The sequence below is a fragment of the Argiope bruennichi genome, chromosome 2 (genome assembly GCF_947563725.1).
Source record: "Argiope bruennichi chromosome 2, qqArgBrue1.1, whole genome shotgun sequence".
NCBI lineage: Eukaryota > Metazoa > Arthropoda > Arachnida > Araneae > Araneidae > Argiope > Argiope bruennichi.
This window is the reverse complement of record NC_079152.1, coordinates 119,698,858-119,725,576: the sequence shown is the minus strand read 5'-3', so window position 1 is coordinate 119,725,576 and position 26,719 is coordinate 119,698,858. Positions and strand designations below refer to the sequence as shown.

At 26.5% G+C, this 26,719-nt stretch overlaps 3 protein-coding genes across 5 annotated transcripts in view; 1 reads left to right on the top strand and 2 right to left on the bottom strand.

Annotated features, from left to right (window-relative positions):
- Window positions 1-5,264: 5,264 nt before the first annotated feature.
- On the bottom strand, window positions 5,265-13,800 carry LOC129961901 (vang-like protein 1). Its single transcript, XM_056075529.1, has 3 exons — window positions 13,538-13,800; window positions 9,481-10,760; window positions 5,265-7,714 (listed from the first exon to the last, which is right to left on the bottom strand). The coding sequence occupies exons 2-3, from the start codon at window positions 10,715-10,717 to the stop codon at window positions 7,287-7,289; spliced, it is 1,665 nt and encodes a 554-aa protein (XP_055931504.1). The 5' UTR covers window positions 10,718-10,760; window positions 13,538-13,800; the 3' UTR covers window positions 5,265-7,286.
- Window positions 13,801-14,165: 365 nt separating this feature from the next.
- On the top strand, window positions 14,166-24,470 carry LOC129962040 (eukaryotic translation initiation factor 2D-like). 3 transcript variants are annotated; one of them, XM_056075728.1, is made up of 7 exons: window positions 14,167-14,379; window positions 16,182-17,324; window positions 18,674-18,763; window positions 21,412-21,501; window positions 22,025-22,145; window positions 22,666-22,809; window positions 24,319-24,463. In XM_056075728.1, the coding sequence occupies exons 1-7, from the start codon at window positions 14,324-14,326 to the stop codon at window positions 24,355-24,357; spliced, it is 1,683 nt and encodes a 560-aa protein (XP_055931703.1). In that variant the 5' UTR covers window positions 14,167-14,323; the 3' UTR covers window positions 24,358-24,463. The 3 variants fall into 3 exon arrangements, with proteins under 3 accessions (XP_055931704.1, XP_055931703.1, XP_055931702.1); XM_056075727.1 differs by having other exon boundaries at window positions 14,168-14,379; window positions 22,666-22,837; window positions 24,319-24,470; XM_056075729.1 differs by lacking the exons at window positions 22,666-22,809; window positions 24,319-24,463 and having other exon boundaries at window positions 14,166-14,379; window positions 21,395-21,501.
- A 1,474-nt stretch (window positions 24,471-25,944) lies between these two features.
- Window positions 25,945-26,719, bottom strand: part of LOC129962305 (uncharacterized) — a 28,682-nt gene continuing 27,907 nt past the window's right edge. Inside the window, exon 9 of the mRNA XM_056076052.1 lies at window positions 25,945-26,070. Within this exon, the coding sequence (XP_055932027.1) occupies window positions 25,973-26,070 (98 nt within the window). The 3' untranslated portion in view covers window positions 25,945-25,972. The remainder of the gene's footprint in view (window positions 26,071-26,719) is intronic.

Sequence of the window (26,719 nt, the reverse complement as noted above, 5' to 3'; positions counted from 1 at the left end):
ATGATCAGCACAACGGCTTTTCACTTAACCATCCAAGCATTAGACAAGAACTTGAAGTATGCATATTAAAGGGACGGGAGATAACTAAGAGAATGGTTCATGAATATAAAGAATACTGATAAGCTGCCCAGCCATTCAATAAATTATCCTTAAAATCTTCATCGATAAGGTTATGTGAGGGATTTTCTGAGTACCTGAGTCAAGAAGTTCGGTTTCTCGTTTGAGAGCACACCTTAACACCGGAACTACCGGACCAGTCAAAAGTAACTTTGATTCGATCTTTTGTAGAATCTATGTCTGTGTCGATTTTTGGTAGCTTTAGTGTTAAGCTTTTATCCGAATAATAACTTGTTCTGATACAAAATGTATGAAAACTAATGAATCTGCATATCATCAAATCAGCTTTTCATATCAAGATCAGTTCTGTGCAACACATTTAAAAAATCCTTATGAAATAATAGATGCCATTTTTACTTTCTCGTATAAAAGGTATACAGAGAATACATATTGCGATCGCTAACAATTCTATCTCGAATTTTGACGTATCTCCATATCTTGAAATTTTTCCCGAGTCCGAAAAATCCAGTTTTAAAATTATACCTGGCTTTCTGAGAAAAACTACAATTTTAAAACGCAACATACTGGATTGATTCAATTTGGTGTTTAGGAAGAATGAAATTCTTGCACAATTATTATGGATTTCTATCCAATTCTCCACGAAATTTACCAATGCCATGACTATCTGTCCGTTTGTGCGCATAAATACATTACTCAAAAACTAGATAGATGAAATTGGAAATACAATTTTACCACAAGAATATACATTTGTTCTAAATTTTGAACAAATCCAACAACTGTTTAACTATTCCATACACATGTTATTGTTGATGTATAGAGGATTTTGGAGTCAAACATTCCAAGAGATTTCCAGCAGACACATTCAATCAATCACATTCAAACTGAGCGCAAAGAAAGCCATGCTGTAAAAACATACGAGGAAGTAAAGGACATTTAACTTTGCTATGCTGCTGGGTCAATTCTATTTCAGCAATTCCTTCAGAGATGTCTCATTAGATGACATGTAGAGCTAAATTTAATTTTTTTAAACTGGTAATTCCCACACAAATATAAAAATTGTTGTACATATTTAGTAGCAATTAATTAAACAAAATTATATTTCCTTATTAAAAACTGTGAAAATAGCGAACACAATATTTTATGTTTAAAAACAAATTAAATTAATTTTTTACAGCATTTTATATACTTTTAGCTCTGAAGCCGAAAGCTCTTAAATAATATAACATAAAGTCTACGGATATAGCCTTTTTACTCAAATATTAACATTGTAAAAATGGACTTACTTAATGCATTATGATTGAGCCGCTAAGTAATGCCATGTGACTCAATGTCGTAGGGACTAGGTGTGTGAGCTATAGTTTCTCCAGTCGCTATGGGAATAAAATATTAAAATGGAAATGCCACTGTCTGAAGCAAATATGACAGAGAATATCACATCCAGGGCGCCATTTACGCTTTTTAAGTCGAAGATGACTGGGGGAGGCGGGGGTGCACAGAAAATCGTATTATGGTCCGGCCGTCGTTTACTCGTTATGCTATTGAATATCATTTAGATTTAATTGTATTTTTGATGCAAAAACTATATTTGGTCATTAATTGCCAACATGATGCTTTACATTCTACCGCAATTCAATTTTGGTGAAAAATCTACGAATACCAATTTTCAGCATGAAATAATCTGGCGATAAATAGATACTTTTCAATATATATTTTTTTTTCTCTAATCGCATCTGTTTATTAATTCTATATGACAACTATTTCGAATTCAGAGTAAATATCTTTTTTTTTTTTTTTTCAAATAATCCGAATATGCATAATTTTAAATAATCAAATATATGCATTGAATAAACTGAATGTCAGGAAGCTAAATAGAAGAACAAATTATATGAAATGCCATTTATTTTAATATCAATTTTTAAAGAAAGTAACTAATAATACTCTAATTACTACAATATGACATTCTTTCTCTATGAGGCTTTATATACAATTTAAATAATTATTGACGACATTTGAATGTTACTATAATTATGAAATTAAACATCACAGTTATAATTAACAGTTAATTGCATCACTGTTATAGGGGGGGAGAGGAGATAATTTACCTCTCGAATGCGATTATACGAAAGTGGATTCTGATCTTGCAACTATATACAAACTAACAATCCTCTGAAAATCCAACTTCATCACTGCGACTTTTAAGTACAATAATTACTGACAGCAACTTTTTTTAACCGTTAATTATAGTCTAAAAGAAGTATTGAAGAAAAATGAAACCACAGAAGTAATCATTCGTCATAACCTTTACGATATTCCACTTCGACCCTGTATTTATATGGAAATGATACAAATAATTTTGAAATTCAGCAAAAACAAAACTGAGGATAAATCGGTTATAAGCAAAAAGAATGCCAATAATTTATAGTTACTTCTACCTACCAATTTACTGAAAGACAAAACTTAAGACATTTCAGTGTAGCAGCGGTAACCGGTTACGCGCAACGAGAGCAGGTGAATTTAACATTCAAGGTTACAAGCAATAAATCTGCAGATGTTTATTCAGTCAACCGTTAAAAATCGAATGCATGAATGTTACTGGGTAAGCCCGTGAAGAAAATGATCCATTAGAATCTTTGGTGAATCATTTAATGTCTAGATGAACGGCAATGTTTTATTTCGAGATACAAATCTGTACATCATTTCGAAATATAATCGTTTTTATTAAAACTACTTATACAAAGAGAGAAAGATTTTTAAAATTTCATGTTTAATGGCGGTTTAAAAATAGGTCAAGTATTAAAAAAAAATCACTTAAAATAATTGCCATTTGTTTGATTAAAATAGGTGACTACTAAATTTTTAACCCTACATTAGAGTTGCAAATCATTAAAAAAAATTAACATAAATTGAGTGTATTTGTTGTTGTTGGTATATCTGGACCTGCAAATGCCAGGTTGCCATACAATGGATTTAATATATATGACTAATTAATATGCTGAAGAAACAGTTAATGTGGTACAGAAAATAGTTAAAAATTCAGTGTTTTTATAAAATTTTTGGTAAAAATTTCTCAGCAAATATTAATTTTCTACACTCTAAAAGAACACAGTTACCAACGTATTATTACGATGATGATAGATTTAGAATTTTGAAAAAATTATAAATACCAAACATCATAATGCTTTAGCTTAACTGTTAGTATGACTTGAAGAAATAGGAAACTTAAACAAAAATAGGTAGCCTTCCTATCCTTCCTAAAAAAAAAAAAAAAAAAAAAAACTCAATTTTTTTTAACATCATAAATGAATATTTAATTACTTTAAAGGATCAATTTCTTACGTTTATTAGAATTTAAAACAGAAAAGAAGCAATGTACTTTTAAAATATTGCATTTGAGCAGATGCAGCCATCAATCATGATGATTATAAGATTCTTATGAAACTGAAGTTGGTTTTAAAAGCAACAAAAAGTAAAAGAATTAAATGTTTTTTTTAAAAGACATTATTGAATATTCATAAGGGCTTTTTTACCCATGAAAGTAAGAGAGAAAATTTTATAAATAATAAAGTATAAAAAAAAATATTGTGCAATAAATTCAAAACAAGTGGAGATGAAATTTTATTAAATCACCATAGTACCAAAATTTAAAGTACAATTTCACATTCTGGACAGGACAAGACTTCACTGAAATATACATAGAAATATGTAAACTTTGAAAGCGATTGTCTGGTCTCATATATAAAAGCTTTGATGATGTACAAGTTCTTCAGTAAAAAAAAATTCTAGTATAAAAATCATCTGGCTAAATGTCTGTACAAAAGTATATTACATATTTACGAAAAAACCTTTTTAAGTAAAAAAAAATATTTAAAAAATATGGCAAAAAGAATCACTAAAAAGGAATCGTAAAAAGGAAAATGCATAATAAAATAAATACAAATGATCTGTATCAAATTCTGTTTCCCTTTTCATTTTCTAGATAGAAATAAATGCATTTCATAAACAGTTCTTAAAAATTCAATTAAAAAACAAATTGTCCATCAAATGATATAAATAGGATGTTATTCAAAAAATTTTAAAAAGTCACGAAGTTGGTATAAATTTATATAAAAAGAAACTGAAAATAAGCTGTTTAAACAAATGCAATACCTCTTTTCATGAATTTGTGGGGCATTTTAAAGATAATAAACAAAACAAAACAAAAATCCAAATAATAAATTAGAAAAATTAAAAAAAACTGTTGCTATTTTTAAAGATATTTCAATGATTTATTTCAGTAGAAAAAATAACTAAAAAGCTAATAGTTGGCACAAGAGAAAACATCCCAGAGAAAAACTGAACAATGACAACTAAATTTTTTGTCAAAAATAAATATACCAATGAATCATGATCACTTCACAGTATTCCTTTCAATCTTTTCCAAAATAATCAAGATTTAATAAAGTTTATATATTAGAAGTGGAAGCCCACTCTTTCTCAAGCCAATAAAGCAAAGAAGTCTCCTATATGAAATTTTGAGAATGCAAATTTAAGGAATGCAAAACCAATAAAACAAAGACTTATTCATCAGTTTTAAAATGTCTACTTGTTGTAGGTTATACATTGTTCTATTTTCAAATAATAAGCAATAAATTTTGAACATTTAAGAAAATAGTCCATTTTTTTTTCAAGAATTAATCAGAGAATTAGTTCAGTGCTTTATTGGACATATTACAAATTTTAAAAAATCAAATATTCATTTCCAATAATTGCATCATCAGAATAGACTTTATGCACTGATGGACCTTACTCATATAAGTTTAATTTTCATGAATCTAAAAATCCCAAAAACATTTAAATATACATAAAAAATCTTATGATTTTAATACTTAGATGAACAGATTCAGAATCATACAAAATAATCAAAAGAAACTGTTTGCATTATGGGCATTAAAAATTGAAAAAATAATAATAATAACTAACAAAAATTTTACTGAATACACAATGACAATTATTAACAGCAACTGATTAATGAAATATTTTTAAATCAAAAATTAAAGTAGAGAAAAATAATCAAAATTTTGAATTCTGAAACAAAATTTTGAATTTCCAAAGCTCATTAAAATGCATTTACATATAAAAAGAAATAATATGAACATACATAATAAAAAACAACAAATTACATATTATAAATTTAATTTTACCTTAACCTTTTAAGTGGTAACAAAAAGTTAATTTGTCATCATACAGTGTCATTCCAGTAATTTTATTTAAGGGTAAAATTAAGACCTGTAACATTAAAAAATTGGTAGAATATGTAAAGGCAGAATTAAAAAAATAAAAAAATTATTCTAGCAACAAATAATACAAATATGCAAAATATCATAGCATTTCATTCTCACTCAGTAATGCTGAAAAAATACCATTTATATATTTATCCTATGAATATTGAAAACTTTTAGAGAAACTAATTCATGAAATAAATTAGACAACTCAAAAATATTTTTGAACTATTAAATAAAATAAATCTGCCAAAATAGTTTATGTTCAAAATTTCCATTACAATTATACTAACAGTATTTATCTATTCAATTTAATAAGGGGGGGGGGAGGATTTATACATACAATAACAAAGAATTAAGGAATACTTTAATATACTCAAAACAAAATTTTTAAAAAATCTTATTTTCTTTAATAAGTTTTTAAATAAAAAGTGATATCTCCATTTAGAATAAACAAAAACGAAACTATTTTGTTAAAAGATATGCTATGTATAAACACATTCAAAACCAAAATTTTAAAAGCAATAACTCAACTTTTTATACCAGTGGATATAAATATTTCTTGAGTATAAATTTTATCAATATTTCTTTCGAAGTAGAACAGTAAAATTTTCACAATATTATTAGCACAAATCACAATAGCAGCACGAACAGAATCACTTATTTTTCAATATCAAATACTTTTTAGACAATACAGAATACATTTTGCATATCATTTGATTAACAGTTTTATTTAATACACTTTGTCAAATTTACCTTTTAAGAAGAAAAACATATTCCTTACAAGCACCACCACTGAAACTCCAGAATTGGAAAAATATAAGAATTTTAATGTTAGACACCATTTTTATAAAAGCAATGAGAATGTAATACGATAACAAGATATGCTTATAATATTTCTAGCTTAGTAGAAAAAGAGTAAAATATTTATTGCTCAGTTGAAAGACAGTGGCAAATTAACTAAAATTAAGTATTAAATAACTTTATTGTACTTGAAAAAAAAATCTATACAAAAATTCTTCAATTGCATAAAGAAAAAAGGATTTCTAAATTTATTATTATATCTAAAAATCATGCATTTTAGAGACTTGGTTAAATAAAAATTAATGGAAATTTAACAAGAAAATTTATCATAAAAAATATAGATTTTACAGCCAGCACTTAATAATAATATTTATTATTTTTGATTTTCATTAATAAATATCGATTTTGCACTCGAGTCTAAATCAAGTCAAACTTAAAAGATTCTAAAAAATAAATTTAAAAACCACATACAGATTTATAATGAGAAAAAAAAAATTATTTATCACAAAAACTGTAGTACAGAGATTTTTTTTAATGAGGCACTCCATTTCATTCAAATACTATTTAAATATGTATTAAACTTGCTCACATTTAAAACTCTTGAAGTAAATCTGTCCACAGATATTTACTCAATATCAAAATAAATAGCATGACAATTTAAGCTTCTAGAGCCTTACACCTAAATATTTCGTTATTTACATGAAATAAATAATTTTAAAAGGCATTGCTGTGGAATCGATGAAATTTGAGTGAAGAATGCCAATGAAAATCAAGATTTTTTTCACTTTTTTAAAGAACTTGTTAGTTCTTATTATTATTGCATGTAAGAAAAAATATGATTCTTATTACTAACTGAAATGCTTGATTGAAAAAAAAAGGCGTACATAGGTTATAATTATCATCAATAAATATGGCCTTCTTAAAACAATCTCTTAATAAGTTCTTTGTCATAATAGTCCATAATTAAAAAGAAAATTATATACATTTCATTTCTATGAGGCACCGCTGGAACCAACAACTTAAAAACTACCACTTAAATATACAGTAAGTCATAAATTAAAGCACCTAACACCATTGTTGGTCTTGTTAAAATTACCTGATATGCTATAAATGCATAGTCTGCATATATGTTTGATAAATGAAAACTTATACAGAAGTTTCAGAGTTCAAACGCAGAACAAATTTATTGCTTTTTGGGTCAATGACTTCTTCAGTGATGCATAGATGAGGCAAACGTGAGATAGTAACTAGCAATGAAATGTCATTTTGTCGAAGCATGAAAATGCAACCTGCTTCTATGGGCCGAGAAAGTAGAGTGTCACAAACCAAAGCCCAAGTCTGGCTTGGACGATGTTCTCGATCATTCTGTAGAACAGGAGATGACACTAGGTATTTCTCAAGGAAGGCTTTGGGACTCAGATCATGACTGAGGCATAGTGCTAAGTGGTCAAGAATGGATTGCATAGTGTGTCGAGGCTGTTGTCGTGTTATGCGTAAGAATTTTTGAAGGGGTTTTGCCATGGATGGAAATATAGCTTGGGCAGCTTCAGAAGGATCCATGGGTATGGCAGGACCTAGAAAAGGGAGTGGAGGGGGAAATAAGATTTTGGTTGAAGAAAAAGATTATCCAAGTTTACAATTAAAAAATAAACTGAATTCAAAATAAATTAAATAAAAATAAATCCAAAAGAGAATAATGTTAATTTAGAAGAGTGGTCAGTTAATTATACAGATTTTAATGCTAAAAAATATTATAGATAAAATGAAGTCTGAGATCACAAATGTCAAGTTATCACACAAGAACATTATTTTTATTATTTGTCTTAATTAATTTAAGTGATTAACCAGTTTAAACCAATTTGAAACAATCACGAGACTTCTCTATCAGTTTCTATCCCTATATTATATATATATATAATGATATTTTAAATTCTTGATTTGATCCAAATTAATTTCCAAAACTTTATCTTAATTTAGCCCATAGTAACTTCATTCTAAAAAATTCTCTTGTATCCAATTCCACTTTCGGTTTAACTCCTCTGCAAAACTAATGCGCCATCAGAACTATGTTTCAAATGAGAGTGATACTTTGGTGCCCTTGAAAAGGTGTCAAAGGTCAACACATGTATTCCATTGGCGCATGGCCAGAAATCCAATGTTATATAAGGCGAGTGATCATTTGTTCGGCCCTTATTCCCTTTTTATGCCTTCTGTGTTTGTGTTGCGCTGCGTCTTCTTGTTAATAATTATGCTTTCCCGAAATGGATATTAAAACTACAAAGTCTCTTCACTGCTTCGAACCTGCATTCTATTTAAACCAAAATATGTTAGATATTATTTAACCGACAGGATTTCGAAATTCATTACATATATATATAATTTTTTTGAACTTTCATTTTCAATTTTTCTAGCTGGAAAAAAAAAGTTTTAGAACTCGACCAATTTTAAGATGAAATGACAGCTATGATGTCATAGCTCTACGTCAACCTTTTAAAAAGGCATCTGCTGTCCAAGAAGCATACATAATAATAATGCAATACTGGTAAAAGCAGGTAAAAAAATATATGCAATTAAAATATGATGAAAATTGCCATTTATGCTTTATTCATTGTCTATGCAATTTTGAGCTACAAAACCCCTTAACCAAAATAACATCATGTTCTCACCTTTATAAAAGATCATTTATTATCATGCTGTATATAGCAATTTAAGAGGATTTTCAAGAAATAAGCAAAACGATTTAAATGAATTAAAAATAAGAAAGAGTAAATCATACTGTTGCTATTGGCGATAAGCGAGGACTGAACTCGCAACATTTGGGTTTGTAGCCGAGTAACATGACCACAAGACAAGAGTAATGCCCATGCCTCGTAGCTGTTATCTGGCTTATAGTCACATAAATTTTTCCTTTTACTTTTTTAAAAGGAGGTTTTTGTAGTTAAGTAGCATATTATAAAATTAACTTTACCCTTCAAAACCTCAGTTTTAAATAAAAAAAGATATTTCATAATCATCTTTAAAAAAATTATCTCTTCCTAGATTCTATATAATATTAATGGTTAAACTCAGAATCCAATTCAAAACTAAACAAATAAAAATATACAGGCAATGTACTAATCTGGACAAGTTCAATGACTAATGCTTATTTAAAATTTGTATATTAATGTAATTAAAGAAATGTAATTTTATTTTGTAGCAAAGGTAACTAAAAAGACAATTTATATTTAGAGTACTTTACAACACAACCGAGTCAACAATAAAAACACATCAAATTCACGATCTAGATTTCAGCATCCATAAGAATAATATAAAATATAATGTTAAAATTTACTAAACCTACCTTGTTCATCTTGTAGCCTTTTAATGTGCGTAAAAGATTCTTCTGCAGCAGATATCAATCTTGCTCTCCGCTTCCTCACTCTTCGTTCATACTCATGCTCTTCATAAAAGCGTTCATTGTGACTAGAGTCTCGTCGATGAATGTCACTTCCAACAACACTACGATTTGTGCAATTCATAGGACTATTAGGCACATTATCCACATCATACATTTTAAAACCAGGCGCTGACTTGCGTGATTTTGTTGGTATTGTTTCCAGGTATGGATTATAGATTGAGAAATCCCTATAATAATATTCTAATATTAAAGCTGCAGCTCTTTGGATGCTCAGTTGTCCAATGGTGTAGCAATGGCTTTCTCCATCTGGAGAACGAACCACTTTCACAAAATACTGAGTATTTAGTTGTCGCAGCTCAATTAAAACAACAGCAAGATAATGAATAAACAATAATGTATCAACCAAAGAAACAGCAAATAAAACAATGCTATGGTAATCATCATGACGTTTTTCGATGATTCGGACTCCATAAAAAAGCCAGTAAGCGAATGTAAAAACTATCATCAATGCTAAAACAATTGCACGATAAATAAATATTCTAGGAAGAGTGACCTTTGGCCTTCTGAAAAATAAAGCCCATGATCCAAATAAAAGAATTAAAAGTTTAAATGATAAACTTATTAAAAGTCCATCACATTCTGGTCCACACTTTTGCACTTTCCAATCTAGTGCTTCAACCTTAGGCAGAATAATCATGACTATAGGTGAAACAAAGGCACAAAAGGATAAAAGTGTTGTGAAGACGGTTCCAACCCACATGTGGCAGTAAAAACTAAGGCTGGTTTCATAATCTCTGTTGAGTTTCGATATGTCATCCAATGACCCAGAATGGTCACTGGTATTCCCAGTAATAGCAGTTGTGTTATCACCCCAGTTGTCATCTTGTGATAAAATCTGTACCTCTATGAATTCCTCAGTTCTGCTATCATTGCCATTACTGCATTTGCTTGCAAGTGTTGAATTATGGGAACGATCATTTTTTGGAGTTCGATGTAAATGTTTGGGCCTACTACGGCTGCCATGATGATTCGATCCACCATGAGTACTATGGGCTCTGCTGCGTCTTGATCGAGATGACTGTTCGCTATAACAAGAACGTACTGATTCGGTTTCCATGTTGGGCTTGCGTGGTAGATTTATACCCGTGCCAACATGGATGTCTCCTGTCCATAAAGACATAGCCAACTATGAGCATCTACAGATGATTATTCCTACAATGTACCTATAAAATTAATCAACATTAAATAAAGTTTAATACATTTATAAGCTATCAAAATAAATTTTTATTTCAATCAAATCAGTTTAGTTGAAACACAATCTCCTTTTAATTAATTTTTTAAAAAATTAAAATTAATACTTTTTATTTTATAATGAAATTCAAAATATTTTCATCAAAACCTTGTTTTAGTACTGTTAGAATTTATAATTCAAAAGGAATTTCAACTATGTATCCTTTATACATTAACTTCAAAACAGGATTTTACTTTCATTTTAACATTTCAGTATATAAATGCACTAAAAAAATATACATAAACATTTTGCAATATAAAATTTGTATTATCTTTAGGTGAATACTATTTAATATATTTCATTTGCCATTTCATACACCCTTGCCTTATTCATATCTGCATCTTAGCTTGATATTTTTGAGACAAGAGAATTATTTAACTTAAATTATCAACTTTTTTTATGTGGCTAACTTTAGTTTCATTTTACTGTAAGTGGCGTATATTTTTTCTTTCTTCACTAGTATCGAAATTAATATGATGCTAAATATAAGAAAGGTCTGGTATATACTTTCATATAGTAAATGTTTATTTAATTTAATAAATAGATGAAATTCAAATGTTAACTTTTGTAGATTAAAAAAATAGTGAATTATGTATTAGTTTATAAATATATATATATATATATATTTATAAATCTTGTTCTATAAATTGGTAAAAATCTTTGTCCTTACAAATAAATAAAAAACTTTATTTTCATTAAACGTAAATTATAATTGGAATTGTCGCTTTTTTTACCATCGTCTAATAGTTAAAACACATAAGAAACCCTCATTCTTACTCTGCATTTTATTACTTTAAAATATTTCCATATGCAAATAAAATATGATTCAATTAATTAACTTTTTACAAATTCCATCAATTTACAAACTATAAATACAATTACAAACGATTTACAAATTTCATCATCTAGTTAAATGGAAATTTTATTTATTACTTAAAAAGAAATGCAACATAAATTGTAAAATTTAGACAAATATAAATCTAAATACCATCTGTTTTATGTAATACAAGTAAAATTCACAAAAGTATAAAATGGAATATTTTGAAGAATATATCATAAAGTAATTACATATAACAGAAATTTTTTTAACACAAAATATATATTAGGGCATATTTCATATATTTCTACATCTTTCTAATTCTACTGAAAAAGAATCAGCTCCGAATACAATATAACAAATAATTTGGCGGAGGGTAATGTTCAAGACAGGATTTAAAAATTAGGGCACCAGACAAAGAGGACAAAACTTAGGAATACCTAAATAAATCTGTACTTATTGAATTATTAGTTATGCTTTGAGCTCATCTGGATTTAAAGCATGAAATCAGCCAAAATGAACAGCAAAGATATTTAATTTATAATAAATGCTGCATTGAATTAAAATGCATTTTTGATCTCACAGCTAGAAAACATAAATTGATTTAGCCATCTTTTAATTATAATAATAAATGAAAAACAAATGACTTGCATATTTCATTAATAAATAAGGATTAAGCAGATGGGAAAGGAGTATTAATGTTAAAAAAAAGTTAACAGAAAATAGTATAAAGTTAATGCACAAAAACTGAAATGCAATGATCAACAGCATATATTATATTTAAAAAAATCATTATAAGTAAGATCAGTTTGAAAGCATATACAAAAGAGGCAGATAAAATAGCTCATGATTCAAATTAGTATTATATATATAATTATTATGAATATATATAATAATGTATAAGAGTAATTTACAACAGCAACTATGATGATTGAAAGAAAGTTAAAAGAGAGCAATATGTAAATGTCATTAAAGAAAGCAAAATGTAAATGTGCAGCATTTTTTTAAACTACTTGAATACAATGAGAAAAGTTTTACTTTCAAATACAATACTAAAATATGTAAATAAATATTTTTTTTCATAATAATTTTCCAACATAAGAACATTTTCTATTTACTATCCTCTGAATACTTAGGAAAATTTAAATAGATCGTGGCGTTTAAAAGTAAAAATCAATACATTACCAATTATTGATTTTTACACATGCCCGTGAAAAATTTCAACTCAAATTAAGTTAATATTTATTCTTGTAAAACGGCTTACATTGAATAGTGCTTTTTGCTTAGCAAGATAAATTCCACTTGAAGAGTCATAGTGATTTATGATTTTTCAATCAGACATTACGTTTATAACGATTCAGACTTTTCTAAAATGTCTAAAAAGAAATCAATTATTTCTAAAAATATAACATGCAACTTTCTTACTCATACCCTAAATGACATTTTGAAGATCTGTCCCAAAACATTTTTATTTAAATAACGAACACACCTAACATTAAAGAACCTGAACATCATCCGGTTTAATATCCCAAATCGATCTGATTATTCTACTTGTAATAACCAGTAATTTTAAAAACGTTCATACAATTACAATTTTATGTGGACTATCATAGTACATTGTAGGAAATACTAGGATACTGCAGCTAGAAGAAATTAAAATGTAACACATTTTTTAGCAATATTTATTTAACTGCAGACATTCAGAATATAAAAGTAACAGGGCAAATGACCCGAAATCTTTTGGCAACTACATGGAACAATGCTGGATGGATTGAAAGAAATGCGATATAAAATATTAGCAATTATAAAATCTAGTATCACTTACGAACAATTTAACTGCGGTATTCAAATGCGCCTGTTACATTTTAAAAATAGAAATAATACAAACTCACCATAACAATATAATCGGCGTTGCTAAGGCAACTTCTTTCATCTACTAGCGTCATCTTTTGCCGTCAAAAATACCGACTATTCAAATGTTGTTCACTTGTTTAAGATATGAGATATAAGAAATGGAACTTGCACAGTTTGAAAGTCAACATTTTTTTAACACCACAATATTACATAACATATTTATCACAGTTTGATGTAAAAACTTTCAGGGCCCAAACAAATAATACTAAAACTGTCATGGCGCGATCAAAGGTTATCCTCGGGCAAGTCCATTAATTAGCGTTTTGTTGTCAGCATATCATACAACCTGTTAATATAAGCAGGATACGTTTCACAAAATTCATAAAAATTACAGTATAATTTTGAAAATTGATGAAAAAAATTGAGTAAATGCTATGGAATGAAAGGGTTTATCTAGAACTGAGAAAATTTTTCAGCACTTTATGCAATGAGGAAAAATTGAATTGATTGGCATATTAATCTATAGTTTTGGTACTTAAAAAATGCAATAGAAATGAAGAAATATTTCAGAAGCTAATGTTTATGAAATCAGTAAAATTCAGCACGTGTTATATTATATTAGGAATAAAATGCACACGTTTCTACATTGTGTAACTGTGACTGCAACTACGCAAATTTTTCTAATTTCTGTTTTCTTGAAAATGTCCCTTTAATTTTTTGATTATTTACAATTTGTGATCTTTTGTTCAAATTTTCGACGTCTTTCCTCATAATAATTTTTACAAAAATTATTTACCGGAGCAAGTATTCTGCTTAATCATAAAATGTTTAAGAAAACGTACAAAGTCAAAACTAGCACTACAGTCAAAGCTTCTGAAAGGTATTTTTCGTAATAGCAGCAAAAACAATAAATAGAAAATTTATAGAAGTGTACTGTACTGTAGAAGAAAATTGTAATTTCTAGTAATTAAATTTTTATATTGAAAATTCAGTCATTACTTTTGTCATATTTATTTAATTATTCTAAATTATATATTTGTTCTATTATTTGATCCTTCTGAAGAACTTATTAATCAACAATGTTTCAGACATGATTTTTTTAGTTCGAAGCGAGCAACTTATTTTGAAAAGATTCCTTTTTATATGCGTATTGTCCCTCATTTCGACTTCGTCTCTTCCAAAATTTGAATGATGTTTATAATAGCAGGAATAAAAAAATCATCATGAAATTTTTATATCAACATAATGACCTAATTTGCTTACTAATTTTATTTCAATTTATTTATGCACTTTATTCCATATGTTATTGAGTTTTGACTGTAAGGAAGAAACATAGGGTTAAACTTAAGAATATAATGCTATAATAAGTCAATTTTTTTTCAAGCAATATTTCTCCATATTTGGTATAAGAACAGGAATGTTTTTCATACTTTTTATGTTATTTGTTAAACATTGGTGCAAATTCGATTATTAAATAGGTTTTATTCTTGTGAAAAAATGTGTAATTGTATAATTTATTGTTAAGTCATGACTTATTAATGCTTTGATCTTAAAAAGTAGCTTTGTTGAAAGTTAATCTTTTAAATTAATCTTGATATTTGTTGCAAATTAAGTAAATTATTTGAGTTTTAAAGATTGACATTACAAAAATTTATGTTGCCTGATTATATAAGAGTTTTTATTAGTGATTGTATTTCCCTGCATAATTGGTCAATTCTAATCCCCGAGAATTATTTTTGCAGTGTATTAAAAATTTATACATATGCCATCTTTTTTTCGCAACAACATTATTTTATGTGGATATTGCTTTGTATTGATTTTTTTTCACTTTTTTAGGAGAATACAATGTATATTGAAATTATTCATATGTTTTGGAATTAAGAAATCTTGTATTTGTTATAACTCTTCTAAATACCAGGTTACTTTCATGTAATATTTTTATTATCTGATAAATTAGCTTTTGAAGTGAATAAACTGAACTTATTTGAGTTTTATTAAATCTTAATAATTTATCAATGGAATTTTAAGAAACAATTTATATAAATAAGTTTATTTTGACAGCTCTTAAACCAAATATAAAATTGACTAAATTAACTAAAATTGATTCAATCAATACATTTTGTTTCTTTCTTCTTTAACATCTCTATATATTTGCAAGTTACATTGGAGTTTTGGAAATTGTGCGCATAATTTAAATTTCAGAAATTGTAATTTTTTTTTTTTTGTAGTGCAGATGCTTGGTATTTTTTTCATATATGGGAAGCTTAATTATGATAGCTGTGGATGTGTTTTGTAATTATAAATCATTATTTAGTGAGAAAAAAAATATGATTCACAGGCATGCAGGATCAATAAAAATTATATATTTTCAATAACTTAAAATTGCTCTTTCCTTATAATGCAAAGAGATTCTAGATTAAAATATTGCCCTATCTATGTATTGCAGACAAAATTCAAAAACTATGAGCAGTATATGGAAAAATTGCTTTTTCATTATGTTGTTTAGAGATTCTAGTTTAAAATATTTGCCTATTTATACATCACAGACAAAATTCAAAAACTATGAAGGCAAAATTCAAAAACATAATTTTTTATATTGTATGATTTGTATTGTATTGGTAAAATGTATTCAATGTTTAACCTTTTTTTTCTGAATATTCTTATTTGTTATCTTTGTTTTAGGAAGCGTCTTCGTAATTTTGCGGAAACTTCATTTCCAGATCTATCTCAAAATGACATTAATTCTCTGATTCCAAACAAAATTGAAATGAATCAAGTAAAAGCAATGACTCATTCAGGTTCTGTTGCCATGATATATTGTTGTGGGCAAAATCCCATATTTTTTCAAGTTGAAGATATTTGTTACCCTACTGTTTATACTTTATGGAAATTTCCCAATTTGTTACCTATAGTTACTACAATACCACCAGTACTTGAAAAAATAACAAATGGTGCAGATCTGATGGCTCCTGGTGTTGTAACTGATGATTATATAGTAAAAGATATGAATAACTTAAAACCAAATGATATTTGTGCTGTCAGAATAATAGGGAATAAAGCTGCTGTAGCTGTAGGAAAAGCACTTATGTCAAAAGATGAGCTTTGTCAAGAAGGTGTTAAAGGAAAGGCTGTTTCTATAATACATTGTTATAAAGACAATTTGTGGCTGTCAGGTGAGCAAATAGATCTGCCAATCTTGCCAGAAGAAGAATCTATGGAGTTGCCTGAAATTTTAGAGAATGTTAATCTTTCTGATACTACTGCATCAGAAGATGCCCCAAATGAGGTTTCTGACTCCCTACCAGAATCTGACAATCATGCTGCAGTAAATGACCTTGCTGATGATGAAGTATCTAAAGAGAATGAAATTCTTCCAAATTACACTATGGATGAAATTTTGCATCATTCTTTTTTCACTACATTAAAAGTTACTGGGAAAAAGATAACACTGCCTATACTAACAAGTACATTTTACAGCTCTCATGTTTTAAAATCTTGTCCACCTGATCTAAATCTTGATATTAAAAAGACAACATACAAGAAACTTTCTGTGTTTCTGAAGAAAATGCAGAAAGAAGGTTTGGTTCTGATTAAGGAACTGAGCAAAGGAGTTGAAAGTATTGTGTCAATTAATTTAGAAAATCAGAGTATAAAATCTTATTCAATAGAGCCTTCATTTAAATTACACTTAAATTCAGAAAAGGAAAAGACCGTCGAAGAAGTGCCTTCATCTAACATTCAAGGAAATTATAAATTCCCTCTTGTAACAGAACTTTATGTGATATCTGCACAAGTAAAGGTCTTATTTGAAAAATATAATCTAAGGTATGATGTTATTATTTATTCCATTAAATTAAATCTTTTTAGAGTATCCAGGTGATAAGCTCTATTAGGTAATTATATAACTAAAAGGATTGAAACAAAAACACTTTGTTGACAGTGGTATATGCGTTGGGTTATATTTAAACATAATTACCTTTCACATTGAAATACTTGTTATAATAAGACATAATTTTTTTTAGTCTGCATCAAAAAAAATTTGCCCATGATCGTAATTAACTTCATTTTTTTCATGCTTTTTTTTAGACTCTTTCCAATAAAAAGATGAATATCAAAGAGGTTAAAATCTAAAAGTACATGTGTATTAACCTCATGTTTGTAATTAATCATCAAAGGTGCCATATTTTTAATAATCAGTGATTAATCACCAAAGATGTTATGTTAATTGTATCTTTGACTAAGTTCAACTATGGCGTGTTTAATGCTGAAGTCCATTACTAGTATTCTATTGAGCCAAAAGTTCACCAGTATCATGTAGTTACTAAATAAGTTCCAATGTAAACTGTAGGGAAGGAGGTTGAAGAAATATTTCCTAACCTCAGTCTGAAATGAATTGTTGCATTATAATCACCGTATGGGGACAATGCTTGTATCAATTTTCTTAAGTGTTATGACAACTCTTTAGAAACTTTTTTGCATTGCTATATTAAATAATCATGATTTATCTGCCTTTTAAATAGTTTGAAATAGTATGCACATACTTTTTAGAGATTGTTATTCAGCTGGGTGGAGATTGTAAATGGAGTTTACAGTCTGGATAACTTGTGATTATATTTTTTTATATATTGGATTATTTTATTTTTATTATTATTATTATTATTATTATTGCTTTGTAGGATAATAAAAAGAAAAAATATGATTTTTTTTCTTCTTCTAGAATCTATTAGTTTTTTTTTTTTTAATTCACATACTAATGAATATCTAATAAGTATTTAATGATGAATGAAGTTTTTGATGATTATGTAATTTTGATGGAATTATTTTTATTTAATTTTCTACTATTGGGGACATTTTCTTGTTATTTTAATTTTCAATTTAAAGAGTGCAATTAATTTGCCTAAGCATGAAATATAATTTGAAATTTAAAAAAAAATAATTTAAATCAGTTTTTAGCTATCAATTCTAAGCAATTTTTCCTCACCTAATATCTGTTAAAGGGATAAAAATTGGGGAAAGAAGATATACGTAAAAAATTATAAATAAAAAAGGAAGTATTAATGAAATATTTTTTTTCCAATTCTTATTTTATTTTACATTGTTTATCAATTCAACTTGCTTTTTTTGAAATTTATGTGCATTATTAAATTAACTTTAATTTATATATATATGAATAGGAAAGGAGATACTATACCAGTAACAACAGTCAGAGAGGTATTAAAGCGTTATGCAAAAGAAAATTCCCTTCAAAATGAAAACAATCCCAGGTAAATTTTACTTCAATCCAAGATATTGATTTTAACCATGCTAATGCTAATATTTTTATTTTTCAAATAAAATTATGATATGGTTATCCATGAATGTTGTGAAAATATAATAAACATATCATATTAAGTATCAATATGCTAATGGTATTGATAATTAATAGGAAGATGCTGTTCATAAATTGCTATCATTATTGATTCTCTCATGCTATCAAATGACTTTCTAGGTGCTTTGATTTATTAATTAGTATTGTTTAATTTCGTAACTTATTTTTTAAGATTTATCACACAGAAGGTTTTCTTTTCCTTACTTATTCATTTGAAAGTATGATTCCTGTTTTGATTATTTATGTAATTATCTTATTTTATTCATTTTCAGATTTTCATCACAGTTTCTTTCTTTTCTTTTTTTTATAATAACAGTCATTTGACATTTAAAATACTGAGACTGATTGAAAATTTATGAGTTCCTCTATTTTTATCTTGTATTATTTTATTTTATAAAAATTTGACATTGATTATATTTTTAAACAAATCTTTCAACCCTTTTTTTGTAAATTGGAATAATAAATCATGGTTACCAATACTCATTATGGCTATGGATATATAAAATTAGGTAAATGGAATTTGAGCTATTTAAAATAAAAAGACCCAAATTATTTGAAAAAGTAACCAAAAATGCGATTAGTATTTGTCTTTGTTTTTTTATTTATTAATCAAATTAACTGTAATTAGCAAAGTCATTTCAAGAGGGAAAAAGTCTCAAAGATCTTTTGCTCAATTTGGATTTGCTCCATAATTATTCAAATTTCTCTATTTAGTGAAATCTATGCCATTATATTTATCAATGTTCTGTTTGCTAATCACTAAATCTATTGATTAGCAAAGATTTAAATGCAAAGATCACAATGCTTTTGCTAAAATAACTTTAATCTATTTTTTAATTTAATACATATGAAATGTTCATTAAAATATTTAAGTATTTAGATTTATTATAATTATTTTCATTAAAATATTTATTAAAGATAATTATAATAATTTTGTACATTTATTTTTTGTATGTGTTACTTTTCTATCCAAAAAGAAGCAATGTAGATACTATTCTGTTATGTAACATTATAGAATATATATGCAGAATGTAGATATTGTTCCATATTACTGTTGAACTTTATTCATATGAAATTTTGTTGACATAATTCTGAATATTTTGACATTTAAAGATAAATTGCTAAATTATTTTATGGTTATAAAAAAAGTATTTCAAAATTAAGTAAATATAATTTTTTTTAATGGTTGAATAATATTGAAAATAATTTCTATTTTATTTTACAAAAGCTGTTTTAGTAGTAATCAAGTTATTTTGAAATTGTTTAATATGATATACTTTATTAAATTCATAGCTTAATAAGTGATTAGCTAACTTTATGAAACATATATATGGAAAATTCTGACAACATATTAATTCTTTCCTTCCAATTTCATCAATTTTTTCTCCCTCTCATTTTGTCAGTTAAAATTTTTCAATTCAGTTCACACTTCGTCAATAAAAAAATTGATTTTTTTTAATATTATTAATTTGTCAGCTTATATTTGTTTAGAGCAAAAATATTTTCATTTCTCTTTTATAAAAAATATATGTAATATTTAAATATTTCTGATATAAAAAATAACATTTTTTTTTATGTAATGTTTTGGAATTAAAGCTACAAAAACTTTTCTTTTTATCAATTTTATATGCATATAAAAACTTGTTCTTTTATCTACTTTCTTATATAATTTCTTCCCATCTTATGGCATTTTTTAATTAAAAATTTTTTTGTGCTTTTAAATAAAATAATTATATTACTCAAAATAATCTTATTTTCTAAACTAATTAAAACTAAACTAATATTTTTAACTAAATTTATTATTAATTAAACTTAATATTAAGTAAATAAAAATGAGAATATTAGCACCAAACCTTTTTTTTATTATTATTGTCTTTGCTCTTTGTGAAAATTCAGATTGCATTAAGAAATTTTTAAAAATTATCAAAAGTCAATTTTTCCCCAAAAAAATTCATAAATTTTAAAGAGTAATTCATAATTTAAAAAATATTTTGAGCAACAAATCAAATGCAGATAAAAATGATTTAAGCTGTTTACGATGTTTACATTCATTAGGAATAACAGCACTTAAAAGTATAATTTCTCCCTACATGAGCATATAATTTTAATTAATAAAAAATTAACTGTTGAATTAATATTCATAAAATTGATGTGGATTTCTGTAACTAACAAGCTACGAGTTACATAGTTGTATGAATATAAATGTTAAAAAAGACAACCATTTAGATGAGTCAGCAAGTTCAGAATTTTTGTATTTAGTTTGATTGGAATTCACTTGTTAGCAACTTCAGAGAGAGTAAAATCATTGTTAGTTAATAACATAATGGATGATTGATATATGTTATAGATTTTAATTAATAAAAAAAAACTATTTCATTGTGATACCTTCAATAAAGCTTTCCTTATGTTTCAAAATAATTGTGAACAAAATTTGCTGAAGTTTTTTTTTTTTTTTTTTTTTTTTTTTCAGTAATTTGGATTCTTTTAGCATACAAACTATTTATCTGTTTCACTTTTATTTATATAGATTGATCTTTCTCATAGGGAAGTTATTCTCGATCCTATTTTATCAGACTGTGTTGCTAAAAGAGGTGAATGTGTAAATACAATGACTTGGGAACAATTGCAAGAAGTGTGAGTATTGCTTATGTAGAAGTTATTATATACTTTTCCAATCTGATTGATACATTTTTCTTTTATTAAAATATATCTGTATTTAACCTTATTTTATCTATTTTAAGGTATTATATTTAGAAAACAAAATGAGGATGAAAGTTATGCATGCTTTAAAATTATAGTTTATTAGAAATAATCCTAATCTCCATTAACCTATTTTGAATGTAAGTTGATTAAGTGACTTAATTCTTATCATTCAAGGGGTTTTCAAGAAAAATCTGCTAAAAAAAGGACATGGTTTCCCCCTCCCCCACATTTTTTTTGTCTTAAATGACTTTTTTTAACAAAGGTGCAAATTTAGCTTTTAATGTTTGAAAGTATAAGAAAATTATGAAAATATAATGATATTCTTGTGTATTACATATGCTCATTTATCAAAAGTTTTATATTTGAAACTAGACCAATCCCTACTCAATTGTGAAAGAAACTTGCTGTTTTACATTCTTTTTCATAATAAGTGAAATCTCTTATTTTTTTGCAGAATAGTTTCTAAAATGCCTCATGCATACCAAATAGAATTTGAAAATAAAGATCCTATTGTGAAGAAAGGAAAATTAGAACCAATCAATGTAGCTGTTGATACTAGAACTGGAAACAAGAAGGTATGCTTGTGTTTCACAATATTAAGTAATGAGGTAAATACATAGTTATTACATTTATTTAAAAAAGACAGAATCAGCATATTTTCCTCTTCTGTAATTTTAAATATTAATAGCTGTCTATGATAATTAAAGTTTTTCAACTTCCCAAACGATTCTTTTCTGGGAATCTTTCTAGATTGAGAGAATTCTTTAAGATTGATATAACACCTTTAAATTAAAAAGCTTGTATCTGCTTATTATAATTTTAAGTGTATTGTTATTGTAGCATTCATTTATTTTAATATGTATTTAAAGGCATTTGTGGTGTTTGATGATAAAACCTCTGGGTTCAATAAAAAAAAATACTAAATTTGTGTAAGATTTATTTAAATAACTGCATGCTCCATAAATTTTGATTTTTGTGTCAGAATTTGAGAAATATATTTTTTCTTGTAAATTTTAGCTTTTTCTCGTCATACAGGCTCAATAAAAACATTAATTAAATTTTAGAATAAATCTGGAAGTATAATTTTTATTGCAGGTGACATTAATTACTAATTTAGAAACATATGGTATTAATCCTGAGAAACTTGCACAGCATGTCCAAGTTGCAGTTGCGGCCAGCACATCTATTACTTCAACTCAGAGTGGAAAAGGAACCCTTGTTCTTATTCAAGGGAATCAAGTACGATATCTACAAAAATTATTTTTAGGTATACAAGATTTTGATCTTTTTTTTTTAAAAAAATTTAACAGTTTCTTTTTAAAAAATTTAATACTTTTTTTGCTTTTTGATGCAAAGTTAGATTTTTTTTTTTTTTTTTTTTTTTTTGTTATATGAATATATTAATAACAATCTTTTCAAAATTTAATTCACAAACATAAAAGATCACCCAAAGAATCAAGTGTAATTATAAATTCTCTTGAAACTATATTTGACAGTTTTATAGCATTTAGTTCCCTCCCCTTTCATTGTTATTGTAATAGGTATGGATGTCTGCTGCCAAAATTCTATTACAAAATGCAATTCATAAATCCCCTTGATTTTTTTTTTTGGTAAGGGGGTATATAAATTTAGTGCCAGTTGCTATTTAGAAAAATTATAAATTATATACTACACTTGTTCCACATGAAACTGAATATATTCGTAAATATCTGATTATAAAGTGTTCGTCAATCATATAATATTCTGCTTAATAATAAATAATCGTTTTGTTTAAAATATTGTCATTTCCATTATACTTTTGTTTTGTTCTCTTGTATTTTTGTTAGTTATCATTAAGGACAAAATGAAAATTTAGTTTTTATATTAATCTTTTATTATTTAGAAATGCTGCAAAAGAGTGATGACAAAGTAATAACAAAAAATTTTTTATAAAAAATATCTACAAGTTTTCTGTATTTTTTTTGTGAATGTTTTATTACATTCTGCATAGTGTCATAAAAAAATGCTTAAATTTGAAAACCATTTTTTAGGCACTTTAAATAGGGTTTTTACAAAGAAAACTTTTTGTTTCTCCACATGTTAAATATGATAATTCAAAAGCTTGGTCATAAAGGGTTTTTTAATGGATGTATCAAACAAGAAAATTAGCAAAAGGGAAGAATTTGGAGAAGAAATCTAGGCTGAAATGGATCTAGTGAAGAAATTTACATTTCTATTCCAGCCTTGGCCAAATCTTGGTTGTTGCGTGTATAAAAATCCAAAATAAATTTTTGGTCACGCTATGATTTTATGACGAACAATATATTTGCTTTGAAACAATAAATTATTTGCTTGTGCAATACCACATAAATGCAATGAAAGCATAATTGTAATTAATAAGAAATTAGTTATTTAATTCATTATCGTAAACTCATCTTTAAAACCTACTTCATGCTTGGAGAATTTGAGAACAAAATTTGAATAAAATCTGTTGAGTAATATAGAATTTTAATAAACACAAGGGAAAAAAAAAGGCTTTTCTGTTTTACTTATATCAATCATCATCTTGCTGTGAATATAGCTCGTAAACAAGTACTATTGCATTCCTTTATTTGCTAATGTTGAATTAAAATGGCTTATGATCTAAATACTCTAAATGCTCATATTTCATTTATTGAACCAAAAATTGGCATTTCTGGATAAATAAATTAGATAGTACATTAATTTTGTTTATTTTGTTATTGATTATATTGCTTTTTATTTTTGCAGAAATTTATAAAGTACCCAGAAAATACTTACAAGGATTAGAAAATTTGCCGAATAAAAGGAAATGATTTTATTATATTAATGTTGCATTTTGCTTATTATTAACTTGAATTACTTGTTGCAGATTCAAATGTTATAAAAAAAATGTAAATAAAATTATTTACATTATATTGTATGCAAGAAATTTATTTTAATGTTTGAAACATTAATTTAAAATGAAATGAGATCAAAGTACGAGTTATTTTATTCATTTTACATTAAAAATATTAAATTTATTTTCTTTATTTTTCATGTATGAAAAAGATTCATTAAAATGTATACCTTTAAAGTATTTTTTGAAACTTTCTTCTAATAATTTAAATTTGCATGATATATTCTTGCTGCATAATTCTTTGATCTATATATTTATTGTGATGTATGTTATTATAAACTTACTTTGAACTAGATCTTTAAAAGGCCCTTTGAAAGCAATTAACATTAGTCCTGTATTTACAGTCAAAACATTTTATATTGATTGTAATTTCATTTATTTTTGTTTCATTTGCATTAGAATCACATCATTAAAATTTCTTTATTTCATTCCTTATATATAAACTGCAAAAACATTTGATCATACATTTTCATACAGACATTATATTAAAAAAACATACAGCATAATTTATTTCTGTTTAACTAATGCTTTAAGATTGCCTCCTTTTTTATTATCAGTATCAGACAATAATAATACACATAAAACACTCTTCTGACCTAGTACCTCATCAACTACCTTTTCCCAGTAATGAATTATGAAATATATCACTGATATGTTTGATTGTTGCCTTTTGGACCATTTGTTTTAAAACATTGCTTAATAGATGTGATTTATTGATTTTAATTTTTAGATAAGGTTGGGATTATCAGATTAATTTGTTCATATGTTATGAAACAGTAATGTTAAAATTTTAATGTCTCTAGAATATTTTTTGAGGAGGGTCAGATTTGTGTGTGTGTGTGTGTGTGTGTGTGTGTGTGTGTGTGTGTGTGTGTGTGTCAGAGAGAGAGAGAGAGTGAAATTTTGCACTTTGTTATTATTTTTTTTTCCAGATGTTAGCTCTTTAATCAATAAGCTAAACATGGAAATGTTTTTTGTGATTATTGAATTCTATCTTTTTTTCAATAGATAAATTGTGTTGAAATTGACAACAAATACTTTTAAAATTGGACCTACCTAATTTGATATTGGATCTCCCTGATTTGATATTATATTGATTATTTGAAGCCTATTTGATATACCATCCCCCCCTTTTCTCTTTAATATTGATACAAGTTTATGCATAGATTTTTCTGGAGGGATATTTTATTAAATATCTTTAATATCTTTTAATTACATGTTATAATGAGCTTTCATAGATAACTAAATGATTCTTATTTTTATGGATGCTATTATTTTACTTTTCTTTTTATTCATTGACTTTATTTGTCAAATCCTCTATGAGCATCTGTAATGTGTAAAATGATAATGAGAAATGATTTAAATTTGTACATATGATAAGCACCATTTTTTTTTCTACCTCATGTCCCATTAAATTTTGAGACATCACAATTAAAAAAAGTATATCCTTCCCCACCCTTAATAATGCATCCCTTTTATTTATTTTTAATATCTTTTAGTCTTTCACTATTTGCATGGATTTTGACGGTAGGTGAAATGAAATCCTCTTGCATTCCTCAATCCATTGGAAACAAATCTCACTAAAAATGGCCCTGGTGTAGCATCTGTAAGAAGAAAAAAAAAAGTTTTTTAATGCAATTTCCATTAGCATAAATAATTTTCATTAAATTTTTACAGTGGAACAATGGGTAAATTACAAATGAAACGGAATGTAAAGATTAAAAAAAAAGAAAGTTCTCTGCATGGAGTTACTATCATTGTTTTCCATCTAACTAATTATCTCGCATAAATGATTAAACACAACATGTGAAAAGAAATTGCCAACTAAGTGATTACATCAAAGACAATACTACTGAAAAAGGAGGAGCCTAATTGTTTATTAATGCAGCACTTGTAGCAAACTGTCAATTAAGGTAAGATTTCTACTGATATAGCATATATTTATCTGCAATGAAAGGATTAAACATAAGTATTTATGAATTCTCTTTCTGTTGAAATAATTCATTTTCATTCATAAAATTATTTCTTTTTAAATAATTACCTGTATTTTGTGCACACAAATGTTTGTTCTACTTGAAAGAACATTTTTTCTGATAATTTCATTAGCTTTGTTCTGATGAATAGGTAGTTGATTTTTTATCTCTAGCAGATAAGGCCATTTGCTGAGAGGGAGTAAAGTGAAGCAGGGATAATAGAGTTATAATAAAAGTTTTAAACTAGGCTCATTTTTTCCGCTACTTCTCATTAGTATCT